The sequence below is a fragment of the Rhea americana genome, unplaced genomic scaffold, assembly GCF_003343005.1.
Source record: "Rhea americana isolate MKP2758 unplaced genomic scaffold, rheAme1 scaffold_8, whole genome shotgun sequence".
NCBI lineage: Eukaryota > Metazoa > Chordata > Aves > Rheiformes > Rheidae > Rhea > Rhea americana.
In genome coordinates, this window is record NW_028186978.1 from 4159097 (window position 1) to 4178355 (window position 19259).

The 19259-nt window shown below is 36.3% G+C and overlaps 1 protein-coding gene across 1 annotated transcript in view; it reads left to right on the forward strand.

Moving 5' to 3' along the window:
* The window catches only part of KCTD8 (potassium channel tetramerization domain containing 8), a 97455-nt gene extending 82469 nt beyond the window's left edge, over positions 1 to 14986 (forward strand). Inside the window, exon 2 of the mRNA XM_085322769.1 lies at positions 13716 to 14986. Coding sequence (XP_085178895.1) covers positions 13716 to 14176 — 461 coding nt within the window. The 3' untranslated portion in view covers positions 14177 to 14986. The remainder of the gene's footprint in view (positions 1 to 13715) is intronic.
* Positions 14987 to 19259: the final 4273 nt, after the last annotated feature.

Consider the following 19259-nt stretch of genomic DNA (forward strand, 5'->3'; position numbering starts at 1 on the left):
GAATTTCTTGCCTGTGAGAGTGACAGAGCACTGGACTAGGTTGCCCAGAGAGGTTGTGGAGTCTCCTTCCCTGGAGATCTTCAAGGCCTGCCTGGATGCAACCCTGTCTAACATGCTCTAGGTGACCCTGCTTAAGCAGGGAGGTTGGACTAGATGATCTGCAGAGGTCCCTTCCAACCTTACCCATTCTGTGATTCTGTGAAAAGGCATACAAATCTAATCTGAGTTTTTTTGAATTGCTACCTCTTAGTTCTGGAACCCTTAGGATAGTTCATTGCAGACTCTTATCCAGATCATTTAATTCATTGCTAGTTATCAATAATCAACAGTAAAACACAGATTTGATTCAATTGTGCACTTCCCATTGTTCTGCATTTGCGTGTTGCCTGAAGTGCTATCAGTAATATCATGTAAAAAACACATAGTCTGCCAAGATTGATGATGTCTGAAATAATATTTCTTTAAGGTGAGACTTTGTCTAATACCAAAGCCAGTGCATGGCAATTTGAAAACTTTCTGCTAGCATGCATTTTATACACATTCTGTAAATGCACAGTAACATTAGTTTGTTCTACATGCTGGTAGGGAAGAAAACTGTAAAATTGAAAGAGCTGGAAGAAAGAAATGAAGATTAAGTATTTTATCATATAAGATAGTAATTGACAAAGCAAAAAATGTGAGATGATATCAGACAAACAAAATTAGTAAGGAAAAATTTCAATTTGGTATCTGAAATTAAATCAGGAAGCAAGCCAAAAAGGCGACAGTTGATTCTGTTCTATTTTTATTCTTTCTTTTTCTGTTGCTCATACCATTAGAACTAAGACCCCTGACCATCTACAGAGACAAAAGTTCTTACCAAGCTGTGAATGAACTCTTCTTAGAAGAAAATATCAGAGCGGAAGTTCTTGAAATTGCTGTCTCAGTCATTCCCCTTCTGCTTTAAACTCATATTTGAGCTTCTAAGAGAGTGGCAGTGTTTCTAGAAGTGATGAAATCCTTGAGATCCCACTAAAATCAGTTTGTGATTTGTAGAACTTTATTGAGATGATATTTTTTTAATTCTAGCTATACTTATTTTGAAAGCAAACTGTGTACTGACAAGGACATTATTAAGTCAATATGTGTACTGTATGTTTGTGTCACAAGAAGAGAAGCTATAGTTTCACATGTTTTACGTTGGCATAAGCCGACACTGAAAAGTGCAGTCCCTCTCCCTTGAATATGGTTTCCTATCCCTCTGGTGTCATTTGTTCTGGCACAAGCATCTGAGTGGCCACACAGGGAGCCACGTCTGGCAGCTTAGAAGTTAAAACTAATTCAGCAAAAATGAAATATAAATGGTTCAAAGAAGAGTTTTCTTTCCTCATCTTGGTGGAAGGGGATGGAGCTTCACATTGCCTAACACTGATTAGGGCTTTGCCAAACACAGACCCAGTGGCTAAAAGACTATTTCACAGTTGAGCAGATGCCCAACCAATATGAGTATTTGCAAAGCAGAAGGCAGCAGCCAGCAGTCTGATTGAAGACAGATTGAAATTCATGATTGAGTTAGGGGTAAATATGCCCTTAGAAGAAAAGAGAAGGGAATACAGAAAGGGAATCATAGTATCTGTCAGACAGTTCCCAAGGAAAGGATAGGGATGTAAAAGTCAACGTGCCATAACCCCGTTGTTTCCTCTAAATGCAGTTTGAGGACATAGGATAGGCAATAGAACTGAGTCCCTAAAACCACGGAATAAATAGTGATTTATAGTTTGTGCAGTGAATTCTGGGAGGGAGACACCTTTCGGATTTGTTTCTGTAATAATAAGATGAAATGATTGTCTTTCATTTTTGTCCCTTTTCCTCTACGAAGCCATTGTCTACTGTTGATTTTTTTTCCCCTTGTAATTTAAGCCTGTGGTAGAGGTGATTTCAAGAAAATGATTAAGACAGAACAACTTAAGGACATTTGGATACTTGAAACTGAGATTCTCTAGCAGTCCGCAGCATCCTTCTCCAGGGTAAGAAGTCATTTAGTTACAAGGGCTGGTGACAAAGCTGGTAGACTGTAGCCTGTGTCAAGTAAATCTCTTCCAGTGATTAGCATTAATGAAGTAAATTTTCTGGCAGCACCAGGTAGTGGAAGGAAATACCGAAGTCTTAAGGGAGTTTATAATAACTGTATGATAAAATGTCCTGCTTTCAATACCACTTTCCTGACTCCTTTTTGTGGTCAGTTGAGAATATGGCTCTAGCCAAGTCTTACTAACTTTCTGATGCCTCGATTAATAAACTAGAGATAATTTGGTGAAGTTCAATATCAATTTTGTAAAAACTAATAAGCATTTTTCTTGGACAGAACTAAAGATTTAGTTTTAACTCTGACAGCCGTCGAAGAATAACAATCAAACAAGGGCAAATGGTATTTGTTATTATAATCTATTATATAAAGCTCAACACAAACCTACTGACAGTCTGTAAATGAATGACAAGCACATATACCAGATGCTACTGAGATGCTATGGAGATACAGACAGTTTGGGCTGCTCACAGTAACAAATGAAGTTATGGCAAAGGCATGCCTTTTGTGAAAGTCATCCTTACTTGTTATATATACTAATGCACTAGTTTTTGAAATTCACTTTAAGCATCAAACTTAACTACGTACATTTTCAGATTTGGGGCAAGGGAAAAATATAGCTACAGGTGATGAGTCAACAAACCACTCTACACGTAAAGTGCATTCATATCAAATTGCCTTCATTCTAAAATAGTCCAAAGCCTCCAATCTCAAGCTCAAGCTTAGTCTTATTTCTATTACTGTAATATTTGTATGCTATTGCTATTATTCTGCTGTTCATGGAGATTAGTATAGCATACGACCATCACGTAAAAAGTGACAACTTACCAAAGTTTGCTTCAGGAAGAAAATTCTATTCTATTTTAGTGAGTCGCATTTCTCCAAATAACCCACCTACAAACTATGAAGTATCTGTGTGGCTCAGAAAATCTGCAATGTCTGCTAGGAACTTGCTACAACATTCCCTTTGTCGTGAGCCTAGTGAAGCCTTTTTAAAATTCGCTTCTGGGATTTTACAGAAGGTTGTGCAATCTGTCCTAAACACTGATCTGCTCAAAGAAAATCAGGCCAGTTCACATCTTTGGCTGTGAAGTATTGACCTAGTTATATATTCCTGAAACTGATAAAATCTATCATGCACTTACAGTGGGTGGATATTGACAGTATCAGTGGCTTCCTGACTTTCAGTCTGTTGATGTTAATTCAGCTTGTGTCGTCTATATTCCAAACGTTTTATTTTCTTCTCTCTCCAGCATAGCATCAATGTGCAAAGAGTTTTTACTGTATATATTCTGTCTTTTTCTGTCATTCCAAATAACAAAAAAGATACACTCCTTATATACAAAATAGTATTTTTATATTTTGAATAAAGTCAGTATTTAAATTACAGCCTTAGTTGAAATACATAGTTTTTCCTCAAAGATTTTATATAACTCATTCTACTCTACCATTTTTAGAAATTAGTTTAACATCAGATGGTAGTAAATGTGACAGAAAAAAAATATTTTTATTGTTRTTATGTTTTTTTTCTTTTGAAACAAAGCACTTATCACTTACAGGCATGTGGTCCTAATCTGAAAGATAAATTGGTTCATTCACTTCAAGTACCACATAACCATTCACACACCATTGAGCTTAACACTATTAAAGGGTAATTTCCCCTGTGGGAACTGTGCCCAGTACAGCTGCAATCTCTACACAGTGTCTTTTTATCTTTCCATGGCAGGTAAGGAGATTTAAATAAAAGGCTTCATCAAGTGTGCAATCACACACATATTCATCGTATTGAAACATCCATGTGTTCAAACAACAAGTAAACATTCCTAAATATCTTAATGCTCCTAAACATAACAGTAAGACTTCAGTAGAATTCCCGTTTTGGAATTTTGTGTTGGGATTAAAGCATATAAAATGTATCATAGATATGGCATAGAGGACAGGAAATATTATGGGAAAAATCATATTTCCTATTACATTCTGAATGTAATAAAACATATTGGAATAATCAAGGAATATATTTTGCCTTCATCTCCCTCATAACCTCCATATTATTTTTAATTTCTCATCATTTCTTTAGTTTCTCTACAATGACTCACTGAACACTGCTATTACAAGAGCTGTATTCTAGCAAAGATGATAATTAAGCCTATAGTGAGGTTCTCTTTAGAACACAGTATTTTCACAATTTATTGCTCAAATATTTGAGGGCTTAAATATTATCTACAATAACTATGCACCTGAAGATGAATTTTCTAGGGAAGTTGGCAAAATGGTGTTCTTTTTGAGTAATGCACAGAAAAGTTTTAGAAATCATTCTTGCCTTTTTTTTTTTTTTWAAGAAAAGGCAAGAAGTATTTTTCATCCTTTCTGCTTTCACCATGAAATATGCTTTCCTTCTAAGATCTTTTTTTTGCATTCATGATAGAATAAAGATGCTCTCCTTTGGAACCAAATCTTTGTAGCTTTCACATTGATTCTGCACCTGTTACGTCAAAGAGAGTGTTGTCTCTGATTTGAATGGGATCAACATTTAAGTCTAAAGCTTTTTGCTTAACTGGATGCAGTTTTGGAACGATCCACAGCTCATAAGCCACTTGCTAGTGGTTCTGTGCCTTACCATCCTATCAAAATGGCCAAATTAATTTACACACCCTGTAGATGTGAACTTGAAGCTTTGCCAGAACATAGGGTGCATTTACAAAAGTGTTTTGATAAAATGCGAGTACCTAATTTCACCGTGTTACCGAGTGGCTACATGTCTGTCTTATACTGACGTCCTGCTGAGATTCACAAGCAAGACACTCCCGTGACAGTCTCATCTGCAAGGCTATTTGCTTAGTATTCTTAGTCCACATAAAATTTAAATTCTGCTAAGAGTACTAAAGTTGGCACGTCAACAGTGTTGCCCTTTTCACCCAAGAGTTCAGCGTGTAGAGCATTAACGAAATCAAATCCCATATAYTAATTGTCTCTATTGCCTGAGGAAAGTTAGCTCACTTCTTCTAAATGAATACCATTACTTGGAAAACTTGGGAGTAAACCAAGATAAAGGGAAGAATCTCAGTTCTTTTTACTGAAGCTTTACTACTGTGCATTGACCAACCACGTGTCAGGCCAAAGAACACCAAATTGTAAGCATTTGGCTCTCCATAGCAACTGGCTGCTCATCTGAAAGGAGGAAAAAAAAAATAAGTTTCAATCTTCCTTCTGAAAAATACTTCACTATTTTATACTAAGCATTCTTTGGATCAGGACTTTAATCCAAACAGTGGTTTGGATCTTTTGATAAGAATCGAGTTGAAATTTGAGTGTGTATGTATATATATATATGTATATATATATATATGTGTGTGTGTCTGTATATATATATATATTTTAAGTGAGTGAAATCAATTAAATAGTTGTGAAAGTGAATGAAACAGCATAAAGACTCCTACACATTATGTTTTTTTCCACTGAATTCTTTACATTAAAGTCTTTTTTCCTGTAAGTATACACTGTTAAGAGTGGAGCTAGAAGCACTTAGAAATTTTTCACATTACATGCTTAGTTATTAACATCAATATTGTCTGTTTGGGGTGTTCGTAATGGGTAAAGTTCATCTGTAGGTAGAGATTCAGACTATGTACCACTTCATCCCTGTGCAGGCTTTCATATTGGGYTTAAAATAGAAATTAAGTAAAGCATAAGCCTTGGGCTCTCACAGCAGATAGGAATGAATTGCATGTAAAATGCAATACTTATAATAAGTAGAAAAGTTGCCTTAACAAGATGTATATAACTAAACAAAAATATAAMCTCTTTTCTGGCCATTAGCCAGTGGAGTTTATTTGATTTTTTTTGTGTGTGTTTGGTAAGGAGGGCAAAGCCTGGGATCAGCAGGACCTTCGTAAATCTGCATGCTGTAAAGCTCTGTAATGCCAAAAGTYCAAGGGATTTTGATAGGATGGCAAGGAACAGAAGTTATGGCTGCTAGTCTTAACCRAGAACTCAAGTTATAAGAGGCAGGCTGAATCCCTTACCAGTGTCAGGGAATTAATTCATGAGTTCTAAGAACAGGATTATCTTCTAATAATGGAAGTATCATTAATATGCCACAGAAAAATGACAGTTTTTTAGAGCTTATTATAGCTTTTAAAAATATCTKTTTTAAAAATAAAATCAAAATGAAATTAGATATAAAAGATACTCATTTATCACTGAARTGTGATATTAAGTACCCAAAAGTCTGGTAATGAAAATATTCCCATAGTAGTCATAATCTGTTATCAGGTTTCACAGGTGACTTCTCTCTAAGCATTCAAGTTAGTGCAATACCATGGATGTTAATGAAAGATACTGAAAAAATGGTATGCAAGATGCATTAGTCTATTTTATTGTGAAATTTGATAAGTATTTTTTTCTGTGACAGCTTATTAATTATAGTAAATTTTACTTAGATTCTTAGGATCATAAAAATAATAGGATGTTATTTTTATGTTTCTCATATTCATTCTTCCTTAGTTATTCACAGTAATGTAATTTGAATATAATATAATTTAAGCAAGTAGGTGCAAGGAAAGGTCCATAAATGGTTTAACCTAGCTATGTCCATGAAGGAAGTTCTYTGCCACGTACAAGACTGTAGTCCAGTGTAAGCTATAAGCTACACTGAGGAAAAAAAAAAATATTTCATGCAAGGTAAGATGCAAATCACATACTGCCAATATTCTCAAACATGAAAAAAAAAAAAAAAAAGGAGTGAAGCTGAAAACAGTATTATTGGATTAGATATCTTTTACAAATACAATTAAAATAGCATTTCTTCTCTTTGCTTTCTTATTTCTGAGCCTTCCAATATGATTAGAGAGTTTAAAAACCTGCTATCGTCTTGTTTTAGTTTTTGATGAAATCATCTAAAAAATGGAAGGTTTTACTACATCAGTATTTAATATTGTTGCTGCAATGTTTTTATGACCCATTTTCAATGAAAATAGACTATTTGGTAAAAATTCTTTTTTGATGCAGGAGTTAGTTCTGTCTATAGTTTATCAGTCATTCCAAAAAAGCTTTCAATCAGATTATTAGTTTTGGTTTGAGAGGCAGTATATATACTAGAACTGTTCTTTTTTTTTTTTTTTTAAAAAAAAAGAAAAGAAAGTAAATTTAAAGAAACAGAAATGATGAAGATAAAATGTCCCCAAATTACTTTGTTTTCAGTAAAATTATATGATAAAAAGACAAGAATTTCTATGTTTATTTATCTTTAAATTGATTTAATTTTTTATTTACATCAGAAAACAGATGTCATTTTATAGTTGATAAAAGTGAAATCATTTCACATTTTTCCTGATCTGAAATGTAAGAGTGTTCTTTAACAGACTACAGTCTTTCTCATTGAGTTGTAACCACTGCAAATTGAATATATCTACAGTGTTCATTATATATATATTTTTCCGAATGACTATTTTTTTTATCAACCTCTACTCTTACCTACCTGTGTTACATTCAGCTGTAACTGCTGTACTGTAGAACTAAGATTCTCTGCATCAAAACCATAGTTATTAAAATAGCTACCCTCAGTTGGGYTGCATATGTTCATAATTTCAACGTGCTGTAGTAAAAACAAACTGATTTCTAAGGAAACAAATGATCTTTGAAACACTCTAGGAATAAAGTAACTGAGTGAGGAAGAAGTTCATGCCACTGTGCGTACAATAAACTGGGCATTTGACATGAATGTAATGTGCTCAGAGGGCCTGTAAACARGATGGAAAGGACCTTACAGCTTCCATTTCCCTCTAGCACATCTATAAAGGGAGAGSGAAATGGAGCAGTCAGGTTAATTGGATTTGAATAGGTTCCCTTTATTTTAAGCCTATTTTATTAATATTTAAGAAAATAGTTGTCTGTATAAATAAACTGAAATATGGATAAGCAGAATATCATTATTGCTGTGTTTTCAGTTTTTCCTATGTGGCATTTTCCTCTGTTGCAGGAAACAGTTCTTCACATGCACAAGCAGTTTAGATGTTTCTAAACTGTATTTGACTTCCAGAAGTATTTGGTTACAATTTTCAGCCAGTAGTTATTGCTTCCATTGTATTTTCTGTCCCTGACTGGAGCTCTGTTGATCAGTTACTGCTCAACAGAGAGGGTAGAGAGGACTTTTTCTGTTTCTTGTTCAGTTTATTACAACTAGTAGAAGCAGAYTGTTACCACAGAAAATTACATTTAAAAGTTTTTGATTAWTTTTTTGTGAATATTTTGCAGTATTCATTTGAAAATGGTTATTTTGTTGCTCAGCTCTGCTAGTAAATTTTTGTTCAAGGAAATAACACAGAAGAGGAATGAATACAGTGAAAGTAAATGTAAGAGCTCACCCCTGTCAGTGAAATGTGATTGAGATACTCCCTCAACGCTCGTAAGACCGGCAAAGTATTGCTATCTGTCTCTGATAGAAGCAGCCTGCAGCAGCCCTGGTGGAAGCAGTAAGCCCAGGGAAACGAMAAGCTCGTCTCTCAACCTGTCTGGAGAAACCCCCCCACTAAGCTGCTTTTTGCTCATAGTCACCACTGGAGCAGGTGCTCCATGATGTTTTTAACAACTGTTATCAAAAATGGTTTCCTAATGTGGATGCTGTGGCTTAGTAGAGATAAAGCTATATATGATTAATAAATCATAGAATCACAGAATGGTTGAGGTTGGAAGGAACCTGCGGAGATCATCTAGTCCAACCCCCCTGCTCAAGCAGGGTCACCTAGAGCATGTTAGACAGGGTTGCATCCAGGCGGGCCTTGAAKATCTCCASRGAAGGAGACTCCACAACCTCTCTGGGCAACCTGGTCCAGTGCTCTGTCACTCTCACACGGAAGAAATTCCCCCTCACAGTCAGGCGGAACTGCCTGTGCTTCAGTTTGTGCCTGTTGCCTCTTGTCCTGTCGCATGGCACAAGTGTCTGGCCCCATCCCCTTGACACCCTCCCTTCAGGTACTTGTACACATTGATAAGATCCCCCCTCAGTCTTCTCTTCAGGCTAAATAGGCCCAGCTCTCGCAGTCTTTCCTCACAGGAAAGATGCTCCAGCCCTCTGATGATCTTTGTAGCCCTACACTGGRYTCTCTCCAGTAGTTCCATGTCTCTCTTGTACTGGGGAGCCCAGAATTGGACACAGTACTCGAGATGAGGCCTCACCAGGGCTGAATAGAGGGGGAGGATCACCTCCCTCCACCTGCTGATGACACTGCACCACAGGATACCATTGGCCTTCTTGGCTACAAGGACACATTGCTGGCTTATGATTAGCTTATTGTCCACCAGGACTCTCAGATCCTTCTCCGCAGAGCTGCTTTCCAGCAGGTCAACTGCCAGCCTGGACTGGTGCATGGAGTTATTCATCCCTAGGTGCAGGACTCTGCACTTGCCTTTGTTGAACTTCTTAATGTTCCTGTCCACCTGACTCTCTAGCCTCTCCAGCCTTTGGGTGTATCAGCCACTCCTCTCAGCAAACTTGCTGAGGAGGCACTCTGCCCCTTCATCCAGGTCTTTGATGAACAAGACTGGACCCAGGACTCACCCCAGAGAGACACCACTAGCTACAGGCCTCCAACTAGACTTCATGCCACTGATGACAATGCTCTGAGCTCTGCCTTTCAGCCAGTTCTCAATCCACCTCACTGTCCACTCATCTAACCCGCATTTCCTGAGCTTACCTATGAGGATGTTATGGGAGACAGTGTCTAAAGCCTTGCTGAAGKCACGGTAGATACCATCCACTGCTCTTCCCTCATCTACCTAGCCACTCATTCCATCATAGAAGGCTATCAGATTGGTTAGGCAGGATTTCTCTTTGGTGAATCCATGCTGACTACTCCCGATCACCTTCTTTTCCTCCATATATCTGGAGATGGCATCCAGTGTGAGCTGTTCCATCACCTCTCCAGGGATGGATGTGAGACTGACTGGCCTGTGCTTTCCTGGGTTCTCCTTCTTGTGCTTTTTGAAGACTGGAATGAGTCTGGCTTTCTTCTAGTCCTCAGGCACCTCTCCTGTTTTCCATGACCTTTCAAAGATGATGGAGAGTGGCTCAGCAGTCACATCCACCAGCTCCCTCAGTACTCRTCRGTGCRTCCCTTCAGGGCCCATGGATTTGTAGGTGTCAAGTTCATCTAAAAGATCTCTAACCCAATCCTTCTCAACCAAGGGAAAGTCTTCCTTTCTCCAGACTTTCTCTCTCATCTCCAGGCTCTGGGATTCCTGAGAGCTGGCCTTAGCAAAGAAGGCATTCAGTAACACTGCCTTCTCTTTATCTTTTGTCACCAGGGTCCCCACCCCATTCAGCAAGAGGCTCACATTTTCCCTAGTCTTCCTTTTGCTACTTACGTATTTGAAGAAGCCCTTCTTGTTCTTGACATCCCTTGCCAGAGTTAATTCCAAATGGGCCTTAGTCTTCCTCATYGCAACCCTGCATACTCTGACAATGTTCCTATATTCCTCGCAAAATGAGAAAGGAAAAAATGGGAAGTTCAAGGTCTACTGGAAAGGCCTGGAAGAGAAATGTTAACTGGGAACTATTGGAGAACTGGGCAATGGAGAGAGCAACTGGGTATATCTGGGTGAAGGAGAGAGAGTGGAGAAGGGCAAGGTACAGTGCATTCATTCCAGCTTCTCTCTGCTGGAGAGCTAGCTCCAGGTAGGAGACCTCAAAAGGGCAGGAGTTGGGGAGAAAGGGAAGCGGGGAGGTTATGAGTTAGTGAAGTATTTTAGAAGTATGCACAATGGAGCAAATATACTTTCTCTAGGATGTAAGAATTATTCTGCAGGCCTGGAACATAAATAGTTTTAGGTAGACAGACCTCTTTGAAAGTTCATAATGATATTCTAGAAGGGTTGAGCAGGTATGGTAGAAACAACATCCCATCCACAGATGAGTATTCCAGTGTAGAGGGCAACAGGGAGATGTTTTTGAATTGGAGATGTATCTAAATCTATCTGCTAATCTCTGCTTTTGAAATTGAACCAAATATCCTTTGAGAATCATTTATCCTGTATTTCTCAATTCTGTTGGGTTTAAGCAGCTTGAAAATATTATGAGAAAAACCTTTCCTCCAAAAGAATTGTTGCTTCTGTTAATAACACACTGTTGAGAAAGAATTGAGGAGGCATGTAAAGAATTCTTTGTGAGGGAGGATTTGTTAATTTTTAAAAGGAGAGGTGTGGAAGAAACCTGTGTTTGGATTAAAGTCATTGTGAATTTAGATGATTCAGTGAAGCATACAGAGCTCAGTACTGCAAAGTACTGAATCTCAGGGCTCTGATCCAAAATAGCATTTAAATACTTGCCTAATATAAGGCTTTTGAATAATCTTGTAGAAGTGAAAGAAATTTTTCTTATTCTTGAAGGAATGTGTATATATCTCAGTGCTTTCTTAGACTGGATGCTTGATACATTGCAGGTTTGAGCCTTGGAAAGCAAGTAGCAGCAACGGAGAAGTAATTATAAATAGACCAACCAGAAAGAATATTTTGAKTTATAAAGTTACTGAAAAAAATGGCCAGGAAAGAAAGAGTTCAAGACAGCAAGGTGTTGCTAACAGAAAACTCAGTCATAGTGTATGTAAAGACACTATGATTATAAAAGATACTGATGATAGTTATGCTATTGAAAATCAGAGTAACTATATGAAATCATTATCTGATTAACTGCTCAGACTTAAAACTGCTTGCTGCAAAGCCTGTGTAATTCTGTAATGTCACCTTCAGTATATCAGTACTAATGTCAATAATTCTCTAGATTTAGCATTTCCATACCACACTTTTGAGCTAGGAAATGCTAAATGCCAAATACAACAATAGAAAGAAGGCATGTAAATAAATCTATTTAGGAAGATGAATGTATTTCTGGAAGAGAGAGAGGAGAGAAATTGCTGCAGCCGTGTGTTAAATATTTTTGTTTGATATAATGAAGTAGAAAATCACTTGTTTTTCGCTCTTAATAAGGTATGTACACACCCTGATGAACTATTGTCTCTTCTCCTAAATCTTCATTATTCATGTGTTTCTGTAGGTACGCTGTAGAAATGTGATACAGTGTCTTTGGATGCTGGCTAAAACAAGAAAAGCAGATTGCTGGATGCTGCTGCTGTTAAACTCACATTTATTTGCTTTTATATTTTGTCTTGWTTTCCCCTGGTTCTCACATAAAATATTGCAGTCTTCTCTGATTCCTTTGAATCATACAAGTGCATTGTTAAAGAAGACACAAGAGTGCTCCTGCATTCTTTATAACTGGAATTATATTTTTAATTTGTAATTCTGAAGAAGAGTTAAATTCTAAAAAAATAAGTGTCAGCTCTGTCCCAGTAACTCACAGTTGGGCTACCTGAATCTTCTTAATGACAAAGGCAGGAAGTGATGCTGGTGGTGCTCRGGCAAACTGTAAGGATAAGCTGGGTTTTGTAAGACATTTAGATGTGTAAGCTGTTTAAACTCTTTCAGAATTCCTAGTAAACACASAGCTACCACAGAAAATCCACCCTTCATTTTCATTTTGATGCTTAACACCATTGAAATCTGTCTCTTTGGTCTGATCCAAAGCCTGTTGAACTCCATGGATGTTTCTATGAGCTTTAGATAGTGCCCCAGATTGAGATCATGACATTTATTATGATGCCAGGATAGCATCATTTCACAGTTGGAGTTTTGAAATCAAGCTTCAGAAATGAAAATGCTTGTACAGATTTAGTGGTTACCACCTACTTCTTCATGTTCTGCTTAAGACTTCAAAGCAAAAGTAATATCTAGAGAAAATAACAGCCCAGATCTGATTTTCAGACATGTTGAGCACTGCACACTTCCTGCTGATAGGCCATCAGATCTCTCTCTCTCTCTCTCTCTCTGCTGTTACAGAATGCTTTTTTATTGGTAACTTCATAACCTTCTTTTCCTTGCCAGGTTGTGCAGTAAGATATGTATAACTGAATTCTGAATTTGCAGTGAAGCAAGTCTGGTATATTAATTGGCAGTAAGAAGTGCAGTGAAATCACTGTAGGACAAAGGAGTAAAAAAAGCCTAAAGACTCTATTAGTAGAGACTGATCTCTCTGTTATTCTAGGATTAGTACTCCTTTTTCTGTCCAGAGTCTTTGTGTAGGGTTGATATCTACGGAGCATAGTATCAGAAGACAGTTCTGAAAAGGTAAATTAGAGTTTCTGAAAAAARTAAAACCCTTGGAATATTTTTTATTTAAGCTAAGGAAAAAGGGTTGCAAATTTTACGCTATTATTTTCCTAATACTACAACAATCTGATTTCTCATAATAAACTTCTTGGGCCATAATGGAAAAATAGCTCATTTAAACTTGCCTGCAGGGATTTCTGGTGGAGATAATCTGTGAGCATTATACACATTTCATTACCTGGATTCTTATGCAGACAGAGAATTTATTCTTGAGGTAGACATTTTTTAGGAGGGAGAATATTGAATTGAACACATGTGTAAGACCAGACCCGCAAATTGTGTAATAATTTGGTGTACTTCTCTTTGACTGAAAGAAATGTCACTAATTTATCCCAACTGAGCCTGAATCACTTTTTTTACATGATAGCTGATCATCCATTTTCTGTGTAAACCAGTGCTTGTTTAATACTTTTTCTTTCCTGCCTTGTATTAGGGCCTCCACAGAGAACCGTTTCCCCCAAACAAGACCATGAAGAAAGGAAGCATGATAAAGTCTTRGACAAAGGCAGTGAAAGTGGGACCTCCTGTAATGAGCTGTCCACTTCGAGTTGTGACAGCCATTCAGAAGCTAGCACTCCTCAAGAAAACGCCACTACCACGCAGCAATCCACAGCCCACCAACCAAATACTCTCACTTTGGATCGTCCATCCAAGAAGGCACCAGTGCAGTGGATGCCACCTCCAGACAAACGTAGGAACAGTGAACTCTTTCAAACTCTCATTAGCAAATCCAGAGAAACAAATCTTTCCAAAAAGAAGGTGTGTGAGAAGCTGAGTGTTGAGGAAGAGATGAGAAAATGTATCCAAGATTTTAAAAAAATCCACATTCCAGATTACTTTCCAGAGCGCAAACGTCCCTGGCAATCTGAACTCTTACAGAAATATGGGTTATAGTAATCACCTCTTTCATGACGTATCTCTGTGGCATTTGATGTTTATTAAGTTGCCACTAACTTACTGATGTCCTCTTCCTAGCTAACTCTGCCACCAGAGCTATTCCTGCTGCTTATTTCTTTCCGTGAACAGTGGATGTTGGATAGTACATGGTTTATTTAAAAATATATTTAAGAAGATAGAAACTTAAAAAATACAAAAGCTGTCTCATCTAAACCACTTCATAATAGTAAAGCAAAATGTGCATGGTCAAGAAAGATGGTTTTCAAACTGTAGTCAGCTGAGCTTCATTATCATTCTGGACCTTATCAAATAAAAATTTCAATCATCAGTTAACACCTCGTTTTATGTCACCAGTAAAAATGACTCAGACTTGCAATGGATGAAGAGAAACAGGGTTTAAAATGTGATTGAACTGTTTTCAGAACTAGTTCCCAATGTTCTTTCAATGTTAATGCAATAAAACAAATATCTATTTTGCATGAGCACAGTGTTACAAATAAATCACAAAAGAACAAGAGGTTGTCTGTTGCTTGGAGAATTATTTGTTTGAAACCAAGCCTATAAACGTAAAACGTCTAAAGGATTGAATTTGCTTTGTTCTGGATCTGTGATTTTTTTGTGTGTACAGTGTTCTGTATGTAAAGATGGTGTAAATATGCCTTATACTGTTTTATTATTGCGCCAACATTCATCTATTAGTGCTTGTCAGGATTATTTCTGTGAAATGCAAATTTATGGCAGATTGTGAAAATTGGTTTGATGGTCTGAAAGTTTCTGTTATGTTAGTCGATAAAACTGGAGAAAAATAAAAGAGAGTAATGTATTTATTAAAAGAACCATCTGGTAGGTTTTCTTGGCTATTATTGTCTCCTSTCCTTTGCTTAAGCAAATTGTTATTTTTTGTTTAATGTTTTCATAACTACTCCTCTGCTGAAAAACAAAACAAAACAAAAAACATGTTTCAAGAGTGGGTGAGTAATGTTTAGGGTAGTGCCGTTTAACTGAAGCCGTAATACAGACTCCCTTAAGAGGAAGAGAGCTACACTAGAGTGCTAGCATACAAGCTAGCAATGATACAGATCTCAGTAGGAATGTACTAAAAATGAATAATTTCACTAAGAGAACTGAAAATAGTTCAAATCCGACAAGTTAACAAAAAAAGACTCATCTTAGAAATACAAGATTTAAAATATCACAGCAAAATGCACAACTCTTACAAATGAAAAAATTTCTATGAATAGTCAGCTCTTAGTGACAAAATTTGATTTCTCAAACCATGTACAAAATATCAATTCCTTTTCAATTATAATAATAACAAGACAAAGATGCTTTTGGTTCAGGCAGTCATACATGAAATGGCTAAAGACTTCTGGAGTTTGCAAGAGAGCTCTTACATTCTTATATACATTAAATTATTACTGTGTGCACATGCACACAAACTTACATACCTGCATATAGAAGAATTTATCTCCATAGACGTTCTACACTACGAACTGCACAGATGTGTGAAAAGAGACGTTACTTTACTTCTGATGATAATTTTAACTAGTTTAGCTGAACTAAACAGGATTTCTTGTGTTTAATTCCCAGGATTATTCYGAGAACTCTTATTACACTTCAGTCTTCTAACAGGCCATTTTTATAAAAGACATAAGGCACACTTCTGATAGCAGGTCAGCTGCGTCATTCATTGCTATTTTTTTGTTGGTGGTGGTCAAATCTGTCTAGAACTAATTATTCTTTCCTCTCTAATCAGTTTGTTCGAGCATTTCTTCTTTTGACAGCACTTTCTTGAAGGAATATATTTGATATTGAAAGAGTATATCTGAACTTTAACGTGAAGGAGTATGTCTGGAATAAGCTGGTAAGTCTAGTGTGAACTGGTGCAGTCCAGTGTGAAATCACTTGTCTTCTCTGCACTACCCTTATCTTTCTTCCTTGCTTCTYTCTCTGAGATCCAAAGACCCATGAATTCTTCTGAAAGTTTATTGCTTCTTATACACATCAAAGATTTTCTTTCTCTATCTTTTTTTAATCTTTGGCTTTCTAGTCTTTACAAGATGAAATTTCCAAGTATTTAATATTAGCTTAATTACCTTCAGTGGTTAAAATTCTGTTTTTTATTTAGTCTGAAGTCAGGCTAATATCATGAGCTTTTGAAAATCTCAAACTGAATTTTCTTCTTGCTTCATGAATCTGTGTCTTCATAGCATCTATCATAGATTATGCTGTTTTCCAATGCCTTTTTTTAGGTTCAGTTTTCATCTTGAATGCTACCTTTTAGATTCAGACAGATTCTTGAACCTTCCATTAAACCTTGCCGTATAGTATGGGGAAAATTTTGCCTTCTTAGATATTCTCAGTGTTCTGTTACCCACCTAGGATATACTTAAGTGCATGTTTGAAGAGTCCATCCATTTTAATTTGTCCATCTATAGATATTTTGATAAATCTTAATTTTCTTTTTAGCACACTCTATACAATTTYCCAGAGTATTTTTTACTTCTATTATGAAAAGTAAGAAAATGTACACTTCTTTGTATTTGAAGAGAGCAGAATATTTTGTTAATACAAAGGCAACGTAAGATTTATGATAACCTTAACTGCTTTCCCTGTGTTCATGAGGCATGAGAGTGATACAGCAGATGAACTACATTGCTGTTACTTAGCAACCATACGAGGGTCTCGGGATGCAGTTTTGATTTTGGAGCTGCAGAGCAGACACTGTCCTCCTCCTTTCTGAGGGAAAGACTGGGATGTGTTATAGTAAGAGATGGAGTGGGAGAAAAGAGTGGCTCTCATAAAACCATCAGTTACATTCTAATTCCGGTCATCCAGTTCCCCTGTTACAACTCCAACTCCACCTAAATGTTAATCAATCTATAGTTTTCCAATTTCAACCTTTAATTAGAGAGAAAGCAAGATGAGGCATTTGGTGGAACAGAGGACTTTGTAGGTGATTAGATGGCTAACTTTAGTAGGAAAATCCTGAGCGTAACAAGAGTTATGCAACAGATACAGAAACTGAGAAGGGCTTTTTTTCTTGTATGTTCTTTTCTCTCCCCTTTTCCTTTGACTTCTGTTTTTCTTACTTTTCTGTAATAGCTCCTTTCTTCTTTTGTCCATTTCAGTCTTCTTCCTTTCTCTTCTTTCTAGCTGTTCTCTCTTACACACAGGAACCTACCAGCTTTGGGAAGCTATGCTTTTTACTGGTCCTTAGCAGAGGTGGTCAATACATAAAAAAAAATTGTCTATCCTTAAAATGCATATTGTTGTAGAGAGGAAAGAAAGATCAAAATACTGTGATTTGCCAATCTGAAATTAGAAAAGGAATATCAAAAAATAGATAGTTGGTATTTTTCAATATTTCAGTTGTGATTTTTATATAAATTTATAATCTTATTATTTATAAATTTATATTTTACCATTAGATGGCATGGTTAATTTAGTGTAAAAGTTGGGTTTAGCCTGTAACTGATATTACAAATTGTAATCGATAATTGTTTTGATAAAATTTATAAAATTAATTCAGTATAAGATGAAACATAATTATTTAATGTAGATAAACATATTTCTAGAAAAAATAGTAATTCTGAAACAGCATTGTCCCATAAATAATTACGGTATTAAGAATTCTTAATTTTTAACAATGTGGAAATTTAGCAGTGTGAAAAGTTATTTTCTAGAGTGCATTTGAAGAATTGGAACTATTTCATAAAAACAAAACCAACCTTCCTTCACAAGTAATATCCCTAACTGAGCTAATATTTCAGAAGACTAAGGTATCAAAACCTGCTGCAAAAATACTGTTATCATTGCCCATGTTTATTCACTAAAAAAAATAATTTTAAGACCATATAATGGACATTATGCCTGCTGTCTGGATATACTTTATTATTCTAACTGAACAGATGAAAAATAGTGATACAGTTTTGCCATACAAGGATACATACACTTTTGAAATGTCTGACCAAAGCTCACTATGACATGGTGAGTTAATTACTCTATTGCTGAAGGAATATTTCTGAGCCCTTCTTCGATTAACCTAAATGTACAAGCCTTGRATTTGATCTTTTTATTAAGCTACTGTAAGAAAAATCTGTCAGACAAATTAGATGAGGAAGGCTGTTTGGACAAATGTCAATGGTGCTTATAATATTGCCACTAAGCATATGTGTTGAAATTAATTCTGAATTAGAATTTTAGAATTCACTATGATGAACTTAAATGTTATTATTCCTTTTTGCCATAGGTAGCACATATTATATCAGTGATCCTATTCAGGGAATTATTTATAAAAGGTGAAGTTGAAGCTGAAGAACTTCTATCAAATACTTCCTCTTACCTTCAGTTTCCTTCCTAATTGAGCCACAGAAATAAATTCCTTAGGAAATCAGAACCTCAATATGCTTTAGTCACTATGCTACAGCACTTCAGTTATACAGCCTGTTAATTGACCAAAAGAAATAACAGCTTAAAAATGCTGATTTGTATAAAAAGGCATCATTTTGTGGTCTTCTTAAAAAAAAAAAAAAAAAAAAAAAAACGCTTATACAAAATCATTTGACTTTTTAATGCTATCTTTGTTCAAGAGAAGCTATCCAAATAAACTTCCTACTGATGGTGAAAAACCCAATTTGGACATATTTGGGAAACAGAGAGCAAAGTTGGTTTTGTTCTGACTCAAGTCCTGAAACAAGTTCTTGGGGAGTGTTTAGAGATCCTCACAAAATCCTTAGCTTTTTGAGGGATCCCACCACTGGTATGGCTCAACATAAACACTGTATTCGCACATTTCTTCAGCTTATATATTGCAGACCATCAAGTTTCCTTCCCCCCCCCCACCCGGATCTGTTACTGAGAAGCAATGATGTTCATCCTATTTCATATTTCTTTGCACTACTCCTTTCTTTTCCATTTTTACTATAGACATTCTTATAATCACTCTTTTATTTAAGAGCTTATCTGAAGTCACATAACCAAATTTAGAAGGAATTACAGCAGGGTTCCCATGAGAAAGTGATGAGGGAAGTTGGGCACATTGGGAGTATTGCCAGTTTGAATATGCCCAGCACTGCTA